Genomic DNA, 18,549 nt, shown 5'->3' with positions numbered 1-18,549 from the left:
AACTTTGCAATTAAAGAGGTTAATAATAATGACTGAATTAGACATGTTAAAAATAACATATAACAATTTGATGTAGACAGGTCAACCAATAACAAATAATAGTTTGATCTAGGCAGAGTCTTAAAATTAAGACACTTGACATTTAACAGTCTTTTTAGTATATGTTATGATTCAAAATATATTATTTTTTGTAAATTATTAAGAGATTGAAATATATTTATTTACACTATTACGGTATTTACTTATTTTACGAAATCTGTTATATAAACAACAAAAACATAAATGAGAATTGCATCATCATTTTTGTTTACTATCTCCCTAGTTCATATTCTTTTCATAGTTAATTCCACATAAAAAGACAAAAAATCAATCAATAATAAACACTAAACACCAATTTAATATCCATAACCTATTTTCATTTTATTCAAAATATATGTTATTGTTTGTAAATCATCAAGAAATCAAAATATATTTATTTATAATATGACATTACTTACTTAATTAACGGAATCGGTTATCTTAACGACAAAACCATAAATGAGAATTGCATCATCATTTTTGTTTACTTTTTTCTACTCCCTCCCTATTCTCTTCGTAGTTAATTGCACATAAAAAGACAAAAAACCAATAATAAACACTAAACACCAATTTAATACCCTTAACAATATCTAAAGTTATTTCCAAAGAAAAAGACAAAAAAACCCAACTTTCATCATCAATTTGGTTCTTAATATAAATTGAATTCATTCACATAGAAGCAAGCCCCCACATAACATCTTCTCAATACAAAACTCTCTCTTTCTCCCTCATCCATCCCCCTTCTCTACCTTCCTTCACCCCCCTTGCTCTTTAGCCTTGTTGTATGCGTTGTCACTATCTTACGCCACATATTTAATCCTGTACACCCCCTCCTCTTCATTTCTTCTCTGTCCTTGTCTCCTCTGTTTTGGTGCAGTTTTTTTTTTTTTTTTTTTCTTTTTTTTTTTTGTGTGAAGTATCTTTTTAATTGCAGCTACTTCCATACTGGTTATTAGTCTGAACCCTTTTCTTTATTTATTATTTACTCTACCAATTTTCTTTCTTTCTTTCACTTACAAACAAAATTAAAGGTACTAGCTTTCTGGGTTTTGCTGCTTCTTTTATTTTATTTACTTTTCCTGTCCTTTTCAAGTCTTCTTTCTTAGATTTATGTTCAGTTTTCCATGTTATCTGAGTTGGGTTTCTGTTTATTTTAGCTAATTTTGACCAAACTTTGTTCAAGGTTCTGTCTTTCTTTCACCATGGCTTCCAATAATGGAGTTAATGTTAATGAGTCTAAGGTAATTTACACAATTTCACCCCTTTTTCATGGCTTTTCATCTTCATTTTGTGATTTAAATGTTAATATACTATTGAATTTTGGCCATATTTGCTTAGATTATTTGGTTTTGATCATGAATTTTGATGGGTTTTTTGATGGATTTAGATGGGAAAAGGTAAAGGTTTAATTTTGGTATTGCTGTACCTATTATGTTATGTAAATTATCTTTTTTTTTGCTGGGTTGATTTTATAACAGCTGTTATTTGGCCAAGCAATTTGTATTTTGTCTCTTTTGTGTTTGATTTGTTTCTCTTTTTGTTTGTTGGGTAGCATTTTCAGCTTGGGTGTTGTTTTTCTTGTGCCATATCTGCCTATCTCTAGTCAAATTAAGCTCTCTTTGTTAGTGGGTTCACCTAATGGCTAGATAGAGTTCTGATTCTATAATTCACTTTTCATTAGTCCTTAGCAACCGCACTAGGACGACAATGATGGGTTAGTACAGTCGTTGAGGGCTTTTTCTTTTATCCTTGCGAGAAACTTTCAATTCTCATTTCCTATGGGAAAAATTTATTCTCTCGCCCCATCTTGTATATAGATTCTCTGGCCTACCCTCAAATAAAAAAAAGAACATCAGGGGCCTCAGCTATTAGTTTATCGTTGAGGACTCATGATCTGTTATATACTCTAACACCAATCATCTGAATAAATTTCTTAGTTTTCACTATTTATTGGGTAATTTCCTTGTGTAATGTTATGTTAGTACTAGAAACTAGAGATTATATGACATTATTGTTTTTTTTTTTGTAAAATAGATACATAAATATATACAAACAAAAAAAGGAAATATACAAAAGCTTAGGACAAAGTGTGATCCCAAGCTAAGAACCCGCTAAACAGGCCACCAACATTATATGACATTATTGTTATTTTTATGTGGAATGCTACCTTTTTTATATTGGATGGATTCTTTGAAATGCCAAGAAAGTTGATGTTTGTTCTTTTTGCAATGTATAGAGGGTTGTACCACTGAATACATGGGTTCTGATCTCACAATTTAAGTTGGCATACAATATGCTTCGACGTCCTGATGGTTCGTTTAACCGTCATCTAGCAGAATACCTTGATCGAAAAGTCGAAGCTGATCCAAACCCCGTTAATGGTGTTCTGTCATTTGATGTTGTCGTTGATCGTAGTACTAGTCTCCTTTGTAGGGTATATCGTCCCACCATTGTTGAGGAAGAAATTGTCGTAGAAGGTCAGACCACAACTATTATCAACCTAGAGAAGCCTGTGGAGTCTGATGTCGCTGTTCCGGTGATAATCTTCTTTCATGGGGGGAGCTTTGCTCATTCATCTGCCAATAGTGGTATCTATGATGTACTTTGTCGTCGATTAGTTGGTGTTTGCGGGGCTGTTGTAGTGTCGGTAAACTATAGGCGTGCACCTGAAAACCGATACCCTTGTGCGTATGATGACGGATGGACTGTCCTTAAATGGGTGAATTCGAGGAATTGGCTCAAAAGTAAGGACTCGAAAGTACATATATACTTGGCGGGAGATAGTTCAGGCGGTAACATAGCTCACAATGTTGCCGTTAGAGCAATCGAATCTGAAATCGAAGTAATAGGCAATATTCTTCTTAATCCTATGTTCGGTGGGCAAGAGAGGACCAAATCAGAACAGGGTTTAGATGGGAAATATTTCGTGACTTTGCAGGACCGAGATTGGTATTGGAGAGCATTTCTTCCTGAAGGAGAAAATCGGGACCATCCAGCGTGTAACCCATTTGGTCCCCGTGGTCAAAGCCTTAAAGCATTGAAGTTTCCGAAAAGTCTTGTAGTGGTAGCGGGTTTGGATCTTATACACGATTGGCAATTGGCTTATGTAGAAGGGCTGAAGAAATCGGGCCATAATGTCAAGCTTCTATATTTGGAGCAAGCAACAATCGGGTTCTACTTGTTGCCGAATAACAGTCACTTCTACACCGTCATGGATGAAATCCGCAAATTCGTTGGTCTTACCGAATAGATGGTTCAATCCAAACGAAGGGTATTATATCACCTTCGGGGCACCTAGCTTCTGCACTCGTGTGCAACTTACCGAGTGAGTAGTGCTAATTACTCTTCGAAATACGTTTGATACGTTTGGTTATAGTTAACAAGTTGCTGCTTTCAGTGATCTCAAAATGATGATTTCTGGCCTTTCTTGCGGTTGCAGCACGGCTTAAACTTAATTTTACTAGTGTTGAGTAGTCAGTCATGAGATTACCTAATTCAGGCAAGTCTCTTTTATGTATAATAGTACTAGTATTAGACTTTTCTACCAAGTCCTGAGCAATTCGGGGCAATTGCTGGTTGGTTCCTTTTGCTTCTGGCCGAGATGGTGGAAGTAGACCACTACACAGGCCGCGGTACTTCTACTGATTGGAGCTTGCGACTACGCTAATAGTAGTATAGTACTAATCGGAGGACATGGGCAACATGTTACTCAATAGATACTGTAAAATCTGTATGTGTATACAAATATCTATATCTATATATAAGAACTAAGAAGTATATCTCTTCAATATCCGATCAGTTGTACAAGAATGATACTTCAGTGTTATATATCCTTTTGTAGTTGATTTTCTTGTGGCATATAACATATTGTTTGGATCCAATTCTAACCATCCTCGGTATTAATGCTAGTATGTGTTGCCCATGGCGTGGTCTGGTCTTTTGTTTTCATTTGCAGGTTCCTCTCGAGCTGAAAGTCTCTAATTCCGCAACCTCCTTATCTCATAAGGATATAGCCCACCGTCTTCTAATCATCTGCAGACCTGATCATAGCCTCTGTGAGCGGGATATATTGGATATGATAATGATGGACTGATGGTGATGATTGTGCAAATAATGTTTGAATTCTTCATTAAGCTGTCAATATGTTGTATATGCTTCTGGTTTGTGTTCTTCTTTATCTTATCTCTAGTGAAGATGTCACATTCAAGATCCAAAATAAGCTATCTTTAATAAATTTGTAATCAGGGAATATTTAACTTTTTCTAAAAATATGGTTGAGGTGAGAAATTTCCTGTCTTTTGTGGTTGTAGTTCATTGTCATTAGACCTACTGATAATAGCATTATTCCAATAGAATGATAGATCAATGTTAGTAGCTATTATATCAATAAATGTGGAGGTTCTTCTAAAGGGAAGATGATAAGTCTATACAAACAACGGCCACAACATACATTACCTAAATTTCATTAAGGGACGTTATGTCATGGCATAAACTGAGTTAGGATAGTTTACTAGTTGTCGTTTTTTCCCTATATCAACGATTGATGTGACTCTTAATTGTAATTTGCAAGCGTCAAATGCAACTTCACTCAAATCTCATCAATACAAAAAAAAAAAATGATAAAAGCTTGATTTGCATTTAAAATTGAAATTCCAAATAGTGGATACCTTTCGGATTCTTCAAAGTGGGGTTAATTACGTTGAACACTAATCCATCTATCTCAGTTTAATACTTTATGTGAATCCTATCTTATTTAGTCTGTATTTGTTTAATTTCAGAAATATATTAAAGTAAAGAACAAAATTCAAAACACTATTTCTTTATCGATTCTAGAAATTCACAAATGAACAACCATTTCTTTTCATTCTCGTATAATTCTATTATATAGAAGCATAAATGAAATGATTGGAAGAAGGGCAATTATTCTTTAGTTAAATCATCTCTTTATATTATCACCTTACTATTTTTGAGGTTTCTCCATCCCTCATAATCAATTGATGTGATAAACATTTGTCACACTCACTTTTTTCCCATACTAATCAAGTGTAGTACATTACATAAATAATAGTGTGGTCTATGAAAGCTAGCAATTTAGAAGTGCTTACATATGATTGATTTGTTTGGACTTTGGATGATAAAAGAAGTGGGGTTGGTTCATCTTTGGAACCCATATAAGCAAATTGCCAAACTTTCACACCTAATTTCTATTTTGGATTGTTTCACTTAATCCACCATTTTTTTAATAATAGTCTCCACAACTTTTTTAATCTCACTCACAAATTTATTCTTTTTTTTTAATCTCAACCACTTATTTCTTGACTCCACTTAATATACCAAGTACAAATTAATATTTACACCTCTTTACAGGAATCTAACTATTTGAGAGACAAATTAAGTGCATGCATCTCTCCTCTCCTTCAAGGGGTAGGGTATGATCTGTCCACTACCCTCCTCTCCTCGAACCTTAACTTGTGCGAGATACTGAATTGATGATTCTGACTATGACTCTGACTTTGATTTTAACTCTGACCTTGACCTTTTTAAAAGAAGTGCAAATCAAACAAGATAATGAGAGTAATATTTATTTATTTTTTTTGAAAAAGGTACAAATCTAAAGAAACGTAGGGAATATTCCCTCTGTCCCATTGAATTTTTAATATTTGCTATTTAGATTCATTTTACTTATTTTACATCATTTTTACTTTTTGATAATGACCCACCATTTTTTTAATCAAATTTATACGTTCTAACTCTCTTTTAATTTCGTCAACGTAATTTATTATCTTTTACTTCTTTAAATAAGTTACAAATTAAAGGGGAAGTAGAAAGTATATATAGTAGTACATGATTGATTTGTAGTTAGTGAACAATAAACAGTGGCCACAGCTAATGAGACCCTCTTAATAAGATTGATGATTGTTGGTGGTTGGACATTGGAATTATTCATAGGACAGTACCCCTTAGAGTTCAGGGCCCTTCTCTTCTTTTCCCCTACTCTTTTGTAAATTGGTAACAGCTATTATAATAATTCCGTACTATTTGTTCCTTTGTCTTTGTCATGAGAAACCAACCCTACATAGAGAAAGAACAATATGCTAAATTATCCACTTGATTATTTGAGCCAACTATTTACTCTTTTGTTTTCATTTTACTTGTCTTTTTCATTTCTTTGACATAAATGGAGAAAGAATTTATAATGCTTATTCAATTAACAAATTAGTATTCTTTTTAGGTGTTTGACAATAAGTTGTTTGTTCGTTTTGTCTTATCCGCTACATAATGGTTTTGTACAATAATTAAAAAATTAATATTTTTTAATTAAAAAGACCATTTTAACTTTAAAAAGATTAAAAGTTTCTCCCTCTATTCTTATTTGTTCTTCCTAATGTTTCCAAAAGAAAATTTTACAAAGTTTTTTACATTATTAATCTTTCTATTTTGAAACAAATTTATCGACAAAATTAACCTCATTTATCAAACATATTTTACTAAAAGATTATTACATATTTACTTTTTAACCCAAAAAATTATTTGATTCTTTCATATTAATAGTACCTTTTTTCCTCATATAACTTTTTTTTTTCTTTTTACTAAACATTTCACCCCTTATTATTATTATTATTATTATTATTATTATTATTATTATTATTATTTCAAGTTATATTAATCATTATTTGTTTCAAATAATAATGATTTTTAATAGAATATTATCCTTTATTAATACTCTTCTTGGTTCCTTCCCATAATACAAATCGTAGGGAGTAATTAGGTATGAGTAAGCACAAAACAATGGCAAAAATAAAGATTTTCATAGTTACTTTTTTGTCAAAAATAGCAATATAGCAAGTAATTTAAAATAATTAAACAAGAAAAATATATTAAGTATAATGGAAAGGAGAAAATGCTTATTATTTGTTGGCTTGTTTAGTTAACTCTTAAATAAAATTATTAATACTCCTTTATATTCACTTTTTTGTCCTATTTAAATTAGAGATAAATATTAAGAAACGAAGGGAACCACCTAAAATGGAGGCCACAATGTGCAAGTTCACATGTGATAAGAGAAGTAATTAACTTTAATTGATCCCTCCAATTTACTTTATATGTAAGAAAAGAAATTAAAATTATTTGAAGGGAAAATCAAACTACTCATTTTCATCAACATTAATTCATAAAATTACATAATTAAAATTTAACTACATTAGGTCTCCATAAATTATACTTAACTACATTAAAATTACATCAATTACAAAAATCAAAATTTGGGTTAAGGTGGTAAACGATTAGGTTAAGAAATCTAAGTGAAAACATTTTTGTAATTATGTTGGCATCTCATAAGGATAAAATTATAAGAAATTTTTTTTACTATAAATAATAAAGTGAATTGACCAAATAAAAAAATAAGACAATAATAAATAATAGAGGTAATATGTTTTTAGTAGCTATTAAACTAGTTGTATAAGTCAATTCATAATGAATGCCTTTCCTAAATTAATTATTAGCAATTGGTTATTTATCAAAAAAATGTTAGCTAACAAGTAGACATGCTCCCGCATCCTAGATTTGTCCTCGATCTAATCCTAATTTTAGGGTACGGATATCATTTTTAGACAATGAATTTAGAATTGGCGTCCGAATAAAAAAAGAGTCTGAATCTAGGTTCGAATGAAAAAAATGTCTAAATTTAAATCTAAGATCTTCATACTCAAACCCGATTCAAACCTGCTCTCTAGCAATTAAGACCCAACCTTACTAAAGCTGCTCAAGATTAGACTCATTACACAACCAAAAATTATTTTAAAATTCATCTAAAACTTATTTTCTATTTATTTTAAGACTTATATAAAAGATATAGACCCATTTAGGAATCTAATGCATCAAAACCAACATGTCAAGGTATGGGTCTAAAATAATATTTGGACTAACCCATGACCATCGCAATTTAATAAACCAAAACTAAGTAAAAAGCTGCACATAATAACTTTTCATTATGACTTAAAATCTAGCTTTTTAGATAGCTTAAAATCATGTACCAACTAAATTTTTATTTTTGACCTATAAAAAAAATGAAAAATAGACAAGTAACATGTTTGTATATAAACTATTTACAAACAGGGCCAATGTCTCAATCAAATTGTCATATTTTAAGCTTCTAAAAAAATCTTTTAAGAAAAATATTATTCCCTTCGTTTTTTTTGTTTTTCTTATTTATTTTTTGTACAGTTTTCAATGCAAATTTTAAACCTTAATATTTCTAAATACACATAATAAAAAATTAAAAAAAATAAATAATAAAAAAGTATATATTAAGACAAATCTATCGAGATCTCACATGAATATATTTTATTTTATAAATATATGTCAAAAATATTAATTAAATTTTTCTCTCCTTAAGGTGGAATATTCCAAATGGGAAGAACTTTAGAGAACAAAGAGAGTATAATTTGACAAAAAACATTAATTAAGTGTGTATTTGCTTACACCATAATCTAAAGGCTTAAATTTGACAAAAAATATCAAAAATAATCTCAACTATTATTCATTAGCTCAAAAATAATCCTACTATTGAATAAGTAAAAATATACCCAAATATTATAATATCCTTCTCAAAATTTGGGTTACAACCAATTTGGGTTTTTGGTGGGTGTGAGGTGTTTAGGGTTTATGGGAGGTTAGGGAGGAGATATGGATTCACAAAGGCTAGGGAGGGGTTGGATTGGTGCAAAGACGGGGGTGGGCGTGTAGCTATAGGGGGGAAGGGTGATGGGGTGAGGTAAGTTTAGTTTTTAAAAATATTTTTTTAATTTAAAAACTTTAAAAAATTACTAGCTTAGTAGGTTATAAGTCATCCGGTCTATTTTGAAGAAAATTCTATAATAGTTGATATTTTTTTTGAGTTATTTAATAGTGGGGTATATTTTAATCTAAGAGGCATTAGTTGAGATTATTTTAAAGATTTTGCCTTTTAAATTTGAAAATCTGAATTATTTAAAGGTGTTGCAAAATAAGAATAACTTTATTCATCATAAATAGTTGACTTATTTAGTTCTTGAAAATTGCTCTAATGTAATATTTTCTCATCGTATGCTAAAACGAAAAATAATTATGTACATATTGCCCATGTACGATAGGACATAGGACCAAGGAAAATTTTTTTAATTTGCAACTCAAACAAACCACTACATCAAATAGTATAAATTAAACCATTAAATCAATTATTGGTCTAATTAAACTTAAATCATTGCTAAAAGTAGCAAATTCACTAAAGAAGAAAACTATTGTTTACAAGAGTGGTCTTAATCAACAAGCTCTAATCCAAATTCATTATTGACAGAGAACCACCACTCTAAAGGTAAAGGTAAATAACACTTTCAATATCTCGCATAAGGCAGAGTTTAGGTGGGGGTATTTTTTCCTGAAAGATGTGGACAAGCGATACTTTGTTCCTCTTAAGGAGGGAGTAAAAAGGATATGCGCAGTCAAAAAACTCCCAATTAATACCTGCCCCCAGTAAAAATTAGCAATATATAATAAAGCATATGTCGCTTATTGGTTAGTACTTTGCTTCTGAAACTTAACTTCTAGTTAAAGTATTTGTGTTTCTACCCCATAATCCAATCCGTCGCACACCTCAAGCTCCTACATGTTTGTAAAATATGCATAAAGTTTTAAAAAAATAATATAAATTACACTAAATAATCACAACGATAGACCATATTCTTAATTTATTGAAAACATCTGCATCTTTGCATTATAAGATTGATAAAATTTGGATAGGAAGGTACATAAATAATTAAATATACAAAACATAGTTGACAAAACCAAAATTTATAACTAGATAAATGTTTTAAAATAATACTCCTTCCACTCCAATATAATTGTCACATTTCCTTATTTGGTAAAACCATATCAATTGTCACATTTTTATTTTCGTTAATCTTTTTTTTATCTAAATATTCTTAGTTCACACAAGTAATTACGAATATACCCTCATATACATTACTTACCCAACTACCCTTTATTACTCACCTTTCACTAATTACTCTTCACTATTTACCCAACTACCACCTTTTTAATGGACCCCACACTACTCTTAATATCCGTGCCCAAGCAAATGTGACATTTATATTAGTGTGGAGGGAGTATAAATTTATAACGATGTCAATATGTGTATATGCTAGTAGTAGCATAAAATGGAGCTTGCATCAAATTTCAATGCCATGCGCGGTCAATCACGGAAAAAGTCTACGAACATGACTGAACTCTTATTTTCGGATGCAAAAACCATATGGCAATGGCATCCTACTAGTCTAAAACCTCTATATGCCACATCAACCATAAAATGTACTTAGCATTGTAAATTACTACTTCCTCCATTCTAATATACTTGTAAAATTATGTTATTGACACTATTGTTTATATATTGCGGCTAATGTGTAAGAAAAATATAGTTGAGTGAGATCTTATTTGAATCGTCCAATCGCATACTTATATAATATTATAATTTTATAATTTTTAGATGAACATAGTTTAATATATAAATGATCAAAACAAAACATTAAATTGTATAAAAAGTCAAATATAGCAAGTATAATAAAACTGAAAAGATACATCAAGAAAACTCATGCTTGAATTAATCAATACAAGAATCTTTTCCCAAATTGTTGCTAATTATAAAAATAATTCCCAATGTGCGTCAAAGGGAAAAATATTTCCCTAAATACAGTCCATGTAGGACAGCTTGTTTTTTTGTTAATGCAGTCATACAAAAACGCCATTCCAAATGGCGGTTTGCATGTTAATGTAAAACGCTATTACACATAGTGGTTCAGTGCATATATATATATATATATATATATATATATATATATATATATATATATGTATATATATATATATATATATATGTATATATATATATATATATATATATGTATATATATATATTATTTTTGAAATACTAAATCGCTACTGCAAATGGCGATTTATCCTTGAAGGGTAATTTTTGCAAATTGATTAACCGCTACTGCAAATGGCAGTTCACCTTACATATAAACCGCCACTTTAAATGACGGTTTTGTCTGCAGCATTTTTCCTATTTTACCTCAAACTCTTGAACATTAAACATTTCATACCCTGCATTAAAATAATTTAACACTCCATATTACATAACAAATGAACCAACAAGCACTTCCAGTACTCAAAACACTTCATTAACCGATGTTTCAATTAAAAACGAGGACGATTAACTGTAACAACCCGACTTACCGTTGACTGAGTAAACAGGGTCATCACGGGGTTCATTTCCCAAGAAATTGAAATCACACTTCCAAAACTTGAGCAAAGGGTCACAAGCTCTTTAACGTGACTAACTCAGCTAAATCTCAAACCAAACATTTTACTAACACACAAGATAATCATACATTCCTCTACAAGTCCAATATAACCAACACAACCAAATCTAATATACATTTATCCAAAATCCTAATACAAACCTACAAATTCCTACGTGCTTAACTCAATATACATCCTTGGAACGTTATTCAGCATCGCTAACCCATCGTTCCCGATCGGTTTCGATCTGTGATCAAACTAAAAGATGGAAACAACAGGGGGTCAGATTAAACTGAATGAGAAGTAACAATCCAAAACAACAAAACACAGTAATTCAAATCATAGGTTTAAAAGCAACATCAGTTCCCTATATCTATGTGCGCACAAGGAGTCTAGTTGAGAGGAACATCCATAGCTCTAAGGCTATGTCACTCTCGGGTGAAGCTAGTCAATATCTGAATGACAATTCGCTTCAAAAACAGGGAGTAGGGAACAATGTTCCTCAACTCCGTCAATGACCAGCTCGCAAGCCCGATCCATTGACCATATCATAATATCAACATAAGCAGTCACAACAACATTTGTCTCAATCAATTTTCAATTTCAAATGAACTTTGATAAAACTATTTTACACGAAAAGTAGTCTGGCCAGACCCTTTAAGGGACTGCTACTACTCACCAACAAGACGCTTCAAAGAGCTGTGATCGATTCGCAGCTATCAACTAGAAAGAGCGCGCAGAGAAATCGTTTCCTGGAGCATAACAATAACATAACACCATTTAAGTGCGTTCGACGTTGCTATACTAACATATAACTTATTACATCTCCTCCTAAAGCTGTATCTTAATAAAAACTCTATTCTAACATGTTTAAATTATCATAATAGTGCTTAATCTAGTCTTTAATTCACCACGAATTAAAGTTTAGGGCCCAATTTATCAAAGAACGTCAAATACCCATTATTTTACCACAACTGTTTCCCAACAATATTTATAATCTCAAAATTCACTAATTTTATATCAAACAATGTTAAATCAATTGAAGCAAGTATATGTCATAAATCTTGAAATCAACAAACTGATCTAATGATGGTGATAATTCTTGATAAGAAATCAGTAAAATAACAAGGTAACTAGATCAAAAGAGGATTGTTTGAATAAAAGTAATACATAAGAATAAGAGGAACAAGGGTATATTAACACATACCACTTCGAAACCAGTGGCAACCGAAACGAAGGAAGTTGCTGTTGATTGGCCGAGAAATCATAGGAAACCTGAGGAAATGTTAATATTTGGTTCTTTAGAAAGATAGACTGCATGAATTTAGCCTTGAGATGTTGCCTCAGCTTGCACCTACACTGACCCAGTCGTACACCAAAGAAATCAACCCAAGAAATTAGATAATGGTTCTTGTATTTGCCAAAAGCACTCTCGAAATTCAGAAAAGATGAGAGAAACTGGGTTTAACTACAATTCAAAACCGAGACAGAATGAGATCATGTTTTTGGTTGCTAGTTTGCTTCGAAATCAAGAATGAAAGGAAGATGATTGGGGTTTTCGAAAATGTAAGGGTTTTGGGAAAAAGGGGCAAATGAAGAAGATGAATAATAGATGGAAGAAGAGGAAGAAGGTGGGGTTTGATGGCTGCCCGATTCTGTCACAAGGAGAGGGAAAAAGTTGCTTCAAGGCTTCACAGGAGTCGAACATTGCATTACTACCTCAAGATTACAGAGAATCATGAGGAAATAGAAGACGGATGAGGGGTTTTTGAGGAGAATATGAATACTTGTAATGTTAAGGCCAAAATCTGATTGATTTTTGATTTTTTTAAAGAAAAGGAAAAGAAGAGAAATTAAATTGACAATATGTTATGTCATGTGTATTTAAGATCATTCTCGCACTGATAATTTTCTTAAACTTACTCGTCTTAAAATATTAATATCCCAAATGTTACATGTACACATGAATAATGAAAATAGCACATATATATTACATAACGACCATCCAAAATATTACATAAGTTGAATATGTACAATAACCATCCCAAGTCAAGTAATCTAGACTCTCCGACCTCGTTTGCTGCGTACATTGGTCGTAGAGGTCGGTGTGGACTCATCAGCCTCTGTAATGTCATCAAGAGCAGGTTCTCGTCGCTGAGTGGACACAGGCCCTGGGGAAACAAATGGCGATATAGCATTTGTAGATGATGATGGAGATCTCAAGGGTCGACATTGACTAGATGAATAACCGAATCCTCTTGATGAACCTCTGCTAGAACTTCGTGAAGAACTACCTCTGTGACCAGAACCTCTAGTGGAAGGAGTGTGCAACGTGTCATCATCACTGGCAGTGGGACGGGTGGGAATTAGGTAATCATACCCCCTCTGACTTAAGACCTCCATCAACAACGTGTTGATGGAGCCCAAGGTCTGAGTACATAGGCGATGCCCCACATCAACAGGTAATGCAGAGGCCCCATGTATTGCGTCACTACACTGTACAAGAACCGTTCTTCTGCGCTCAGCCTGCATATAAATAATAAGTTTTATAAGAATTACATGTACTAATTAATATTTTTGAACGTTGAAAGAAAACTTATTAATATTGTAGCAGTGGGATGATAGTGCGATGCTGGCTGTGCAAATGTTGGGTTCATGATGCGCAATATCATGATTTGCCTATACCACGCCATGTACATACCCAATCTCTGACCGGTGTAGTTCTCTCCTTGCACCGTCGCACTTTCTCGATCATTCCATGCATCTATGTGTGATCGATGTCGAACCAGGAAGTTGTCGGCAGTCCTCTGTTTAATGGCATGTAGTGTAGCCTGGGTGTCACAAGCATCCGGAATAGGCTCCTCCAAACCAAACTGATGCATGACACGATCCGACAGATGAAACTCCACAAAGTCAAAGCAAATGAGGGGACAACGGGATCACCATATTACCTGGCTATCTCTATATATGTCAGGCAAAGCATCCATCTTAGGAGGGGATTGTCATCACTGTAATGCCCTGAGCAATCTTGTTTATGTTCCTTATATTGCACAATCTTAAATGAACCAGTGGCGGTCATGATTGCTCACATCCTCCATTCACAACGTTTCTCCTTCGCTTTAGTACATTGTATAACATACTTTGTAGGCTCCGACTCAATTACATGAAAGTTTCTACTGTTAGATATTGCCCATGCCTTAACATTTTTCTTAAGGTGGTCTAATGAGTTAAACTCTTGCCCTATCCTAAAATCACCATTTTCAGTCATGGAGTTGTCATTATTCCAAGTCATCCATGCATCAATCAACCTCTGATCGACCTCGTCGATTCGGAGCTAGTCTTGCGATGGAGCACTACCACTAATCGCTGCATCTAGAGCTTATCTTTTTTCATCATCCTCCTCTGGATAAGAATCAATATGCTTATTCTCATGATCTAGAGAGTCAACCTCATTGGCATTATGGCTACCCAAGTGAGCCGTGGAGAAGGTGTTCATTACACCACAACCAATGGCACGTGAATGAGTTTGAGAAGTAAACTCATCTAGATGCTCATTCAAGTCATTTGGGTTTATTAACATTTCTGTGAATGTGTCTTGACGCACACTAGGACCCGATTCTTGAAGTTCTATGCTAGTCATGACTTCCCTAGCATTAACCGAATTAGCAACCATTTCAACATAAACCTTCATTGTCGTTCCGAGGGCTTGTGAAGCCGCATAAGGAAGAGCACTTATGCTTTCATCATTCCTAACCGAAACTAGCACATTTTCTCATTCACCGGATATTTCATCTCCATTTTTAATATAAAAGAGTTGCGATCACAACCAATTACATCATACACTTTGCTAAGAAACACCTTAAAAGTTGTATTTTGACGATGGATAAACATCACTACATTCAATCCTCCATTATACACCACATCGGATCCCGTATAACTTACTTCCCCACCCCAATATAGTATAATGGGATAATGATCCATATTCTGCACATACAAGCAAGTTTTTCATGTGATATTACATACACTTTATTGTTGATTGTGAGTAAGGGAAGTGTAAATGTGTAACAAGAATGTGTAATATTAAAGTATTATAACACTTATTAAAAGGGTCAATTCAAATATAAAACTGACAACATCATGAATACATACTAAATCCATTAAACTAACCCAACAAAGTAGTAAACTTTCATTGTAGCATTTCATCGAACACTTTATATGCATACAAAAGAAATCATAAAATTCAACTACAAATGTGTAAAATGTAAGCTTAAATCATGAAATCAAGACAATGTTACAAACAATCAATCTATTATACGTTCAAATGACAACAATCATAAACAAAAAATCAATTTGCAAATTGAAAAAAATTAGGGTTAGATTCATACCTTAAATGAGGATGATAATAAGCAAGTAATCAAGGAGATGATGGCAATGTAGTTGATTGATTTAGTTGAGTGAGAGGAATTGTGAATATGAAGTAATTGAGTGAAGAAAAGCTTTTTTTTTTTAAAAAAAAAATCAGTCGAATGTCAAAGAGGAAGGAAGTAGAAAAACAAACGAAATGAGGAGCAGCAGCCAGCTGGGCTTGTTTTTGTACACGACCACACCGCCAAATGAGATGGCGGTTTACTCTGATATTATTTTTTTAATTTTCCATGTATTGCAAAACACTATCTCAACTAACGGTTTTGTTTGAATTCCTAAATAAACCGCTGTACGAGAAAGCGGTTTTATTTAAAAAAAAAGAAAAAAAAACTATCCCCAGCTATCCTACGTGGACAGTATAATATGGAAAATAATTTGCTGACCAACGTAAAATTGAAAATATTTTTATAATTAGCATTAATTTGAAAAAAAATTCTCAATACAAACTTTCTAGAACGACTTTTACATGACACATCAACATCCATTTGACATATCTCACCCTCTCCTACATAACATAAGTGAATGAAACATCTCTTTTGATTTAAGTTTTGTATGCAATTGAACCTTACTAGTTACAAGTTAAGGTTAAATGTTAACCAAATCAACTTCATTACAACTTCAACCAGTGTTTTAAGATTCCAACATGTAAAAAAAATCTACATTTTGATAATCAACATTAAATAACAAATTGCACGCCTAATTATAATAATTAACATCAAAAAAATTAACTTCATCTACTAAAAGGATGTAGGTACTTTGAAGGAAAAAAAAAAAAAAAAACGCTACAATAAAATCAAAATTTAAAAATCAAAACACTATATTGAAATAGACAAAATTCAATTTAACAATGCCTATGGTATTTGGAACAGCAAGAAATGAATAACCAACGATAAATATGGCAAAAATTTCAAAAACTTTTATGTAAATGCTAAACCCACTTAATTAATTGTAAAAATCTTTAAATAAAGGGGTGCGCCAAAATGGTTATCATCTAGTAACCATGATAGCAAATCATAATGATTATTTTTGCGTCACATTTGAAAGATGCGGTAAGAAATATATTTTCAAGTAAAATTACCAGCATATTCATCAGATATCGTTTTGATTGAATTAAACATGGTGTCTAACCAGAAGTTAGAAAATAAAGAAATGATAAAAGAGTAATGCAAATAATTATTGAATATTCAATTGGACATTCAATGGCAAAAAGTTAGAATCCCCCAACCAAATGAATTATTGTGTTTGCATGTTCATAGAGAAAATTGATAATTTTACCGTCTGTTAATAAAATTGCTATGGAAATTCTTAAGTGCTTGGAAAGAATTCAAGGAGATATTTGCCTTGTGAGCTAGTCAATCATGCTTCTGAATTAGATACTCTATGATGTTTATTGATGTCTTAACTCTATGGTCACATGTAAGCCTTTTACACACTAAAAATGCAACATTTGCAAAATTACTTGCTCAAATCATTTGACTAAGAAACCAATTTTCCAGATTATACAATAAGGCGAATAAGCTTTGACAATTGTAATTGACGTATAACATCAAGTGGTTCATGTTCATATTTCGAATAAGCTTTGAAAATTGTAATTGACGTATAAAAGACAACAATTAATTGTAAGATCATTATTAATGAGGTTAAAATTGTCATTATCTGCTTGGGGTCATGCAATAATACATGTATCATCATTTATAAGATTGAGACTAAATGCTTGTCATAAATATTTACCACAATAATTAGTGCAAAATCGAGAATCAAATATATCACATTCGAAAATATCATTTGAAAATATCTAGATGTGCAAAATATGTTCCTATTGCACCACACTAACGTATGAAAATGGGTTCGCGGAGAAGAATGAGAATTTATGTTGGATTTAAATTTAAATCAATCATTAAAATCTAAAATCAATGACTGATAATTTAATTAATGCTAGCTTTGTAGAATGTCATTATAATGAGACAATATTCTCATCCTTAGACCAATCCCGTTGGTTTGAAAATTTTCTTTGAGTGGAAATATTTTTGTGAGGTTTATACTCCCATTAGTAAAAACCCACAAAAAAGTAGAGATAATTTTTTTTGTTTTCTCATTGATGGGATAAATTAAATTAGTAAATATTTTCACATAAAATTTGATGTGGTTAAAAGGAAAATTATAGAGAGAGATTGATGAAATTTTTTTTTTACTCACGAATGAGAGTGCTCTTTGGAGAAAGTAAAAAATTGACTCAAACAAGAAAGTAGAGCTCACATAAAATGCAATACAAATGAAATGTATGATCCAATAACAATTGCATATGAACTGAAAGTCTTGAAAATTTTGATTCTTTAGCAAATAATGTTCTTTGTACTAGTTTGTAGAATGCAAATTGCCAGTAGAATTTTTCTAGACATTACTCTCATTGATTCTTTACTCATGTTCTTTGTAGAAGTATCTATTTGAGTCACAAGGTCGATTTTAAGTCAAGTGTTTAAATCTATTTAAAATCGAATTTTATGACTATATTAATCATTACATAATTATAAATGCATATTAAAAATAAGGTCGAATTAAATTGGATTACAAGATTACATAAATGTTAAATCATCAGATTTACTTTGAGTGCCATTTATTCTTTGACAGTAGAACATAAAGGAATTTTAAAATGTAGGCAGCTTTGAAAACAATCATATCATAAGATAACAAATGTTGAATTTAAAACAACAA

At 31.9% G+C, this 18,549-nt stretch overlaps 2 protein-coding genes and 1 long non-coding RNA gene across 4 annotated transcripts; 1 reads left to right on the top strand and 2 right to left on the bottom strand.

Annotated features, from left to right (window-relative positions):
* The first annotated feature begins 768 nt into the window (after window positions 1–768).
* Window positions 769–4,403, top strand: LOC130818947 (gibberellin receptor GID1C-like). Of its 2 annotated transcripts, XM_057685229.1 has the most exons (3): window positions 769–1,109; window positions 1,262–1,319; window positions 2,315–4,403. In XM_057685229.1, the coding sequence occupies exons 2-3, from the start codon at window positions 1,281–1,283 to the stop codon at window positions 3,326–3,328; spliced, it is 1,053 nt and encodes a 350-aa protein (XP_057541212.1). In that variant the 5' UTR covers window positions 769–1,109; window positions 1,262–1,280; the 3' UTR covers window positions 3,329–4,403. The 2 variants fall into 2 exon arrangements, with proteins under 2 accessions (XP_057541212.1, XP_057541211.1); XM_057685228.1 differs by having other exon boundaries at window positions 769–1,319; window positions 2,315–4,388.
* Window positions 4,404–11,080: 6,677 nt separating this feature from the next.
* Window positions 11,081–13,216, bottom strand: LOC130818946 (uncharacterized). The gene is made up of 3 exons (XR_009044037.1): window positions 12,620–13,216; window positions 12,092–12,164; window positions 11,081–11,670 (listed from the first exon to the last, which is right to left on the bottom strand). It is a non-coding gene; the product is annotated as an uncharacterized LOC130818946 (long non-coding RNA).
* Window positions 13,217–13,362: 146 nt separating this feature from the next.
* LOC130818606 (uncharacterized) lies at window positions 13,363–17,529 on the bottom strand. The gene is made up of 3 exons (XM_057684770.1): window positions 17,341–17,529; window positions 15,798–15,908; window positions 13,363–13,938 (listed from the first exon to the last, which is right to left on the bottom strand). The coding sequence occupies exons 1-3, from the start codon at window positions 17,527–17,529 to the stop codon at window positions 13,471–13,473; spliced, it is 768 nt and encodes a 255-aa protein (XP_057540753.1). The 3' UTR covers window positions 13,363–13,470.
* Window positions 17,530–18,549: the final 1,020 nt, after the last annotated feature.

Source organism: Amaranthus tricolor, chromosome 7 (assembly GCF_026212465.1).
Source record: "Amaranthus tricolor cultivar Red isolate AtriRed21 chromosome 7, ASM2621246v1, whole genome shotgun sequence".
Classification (NCBI taxonomy): Eukaryota; Viridiplantae; Streptophyta; class Magnoliopsida; order Caryophyllales; family Amaranthaceae; genus Amaranthus; species Amaranthus tricolor.
This window is presented reverse-complemented; position numbering and strand designations above follow the sequence as displayed.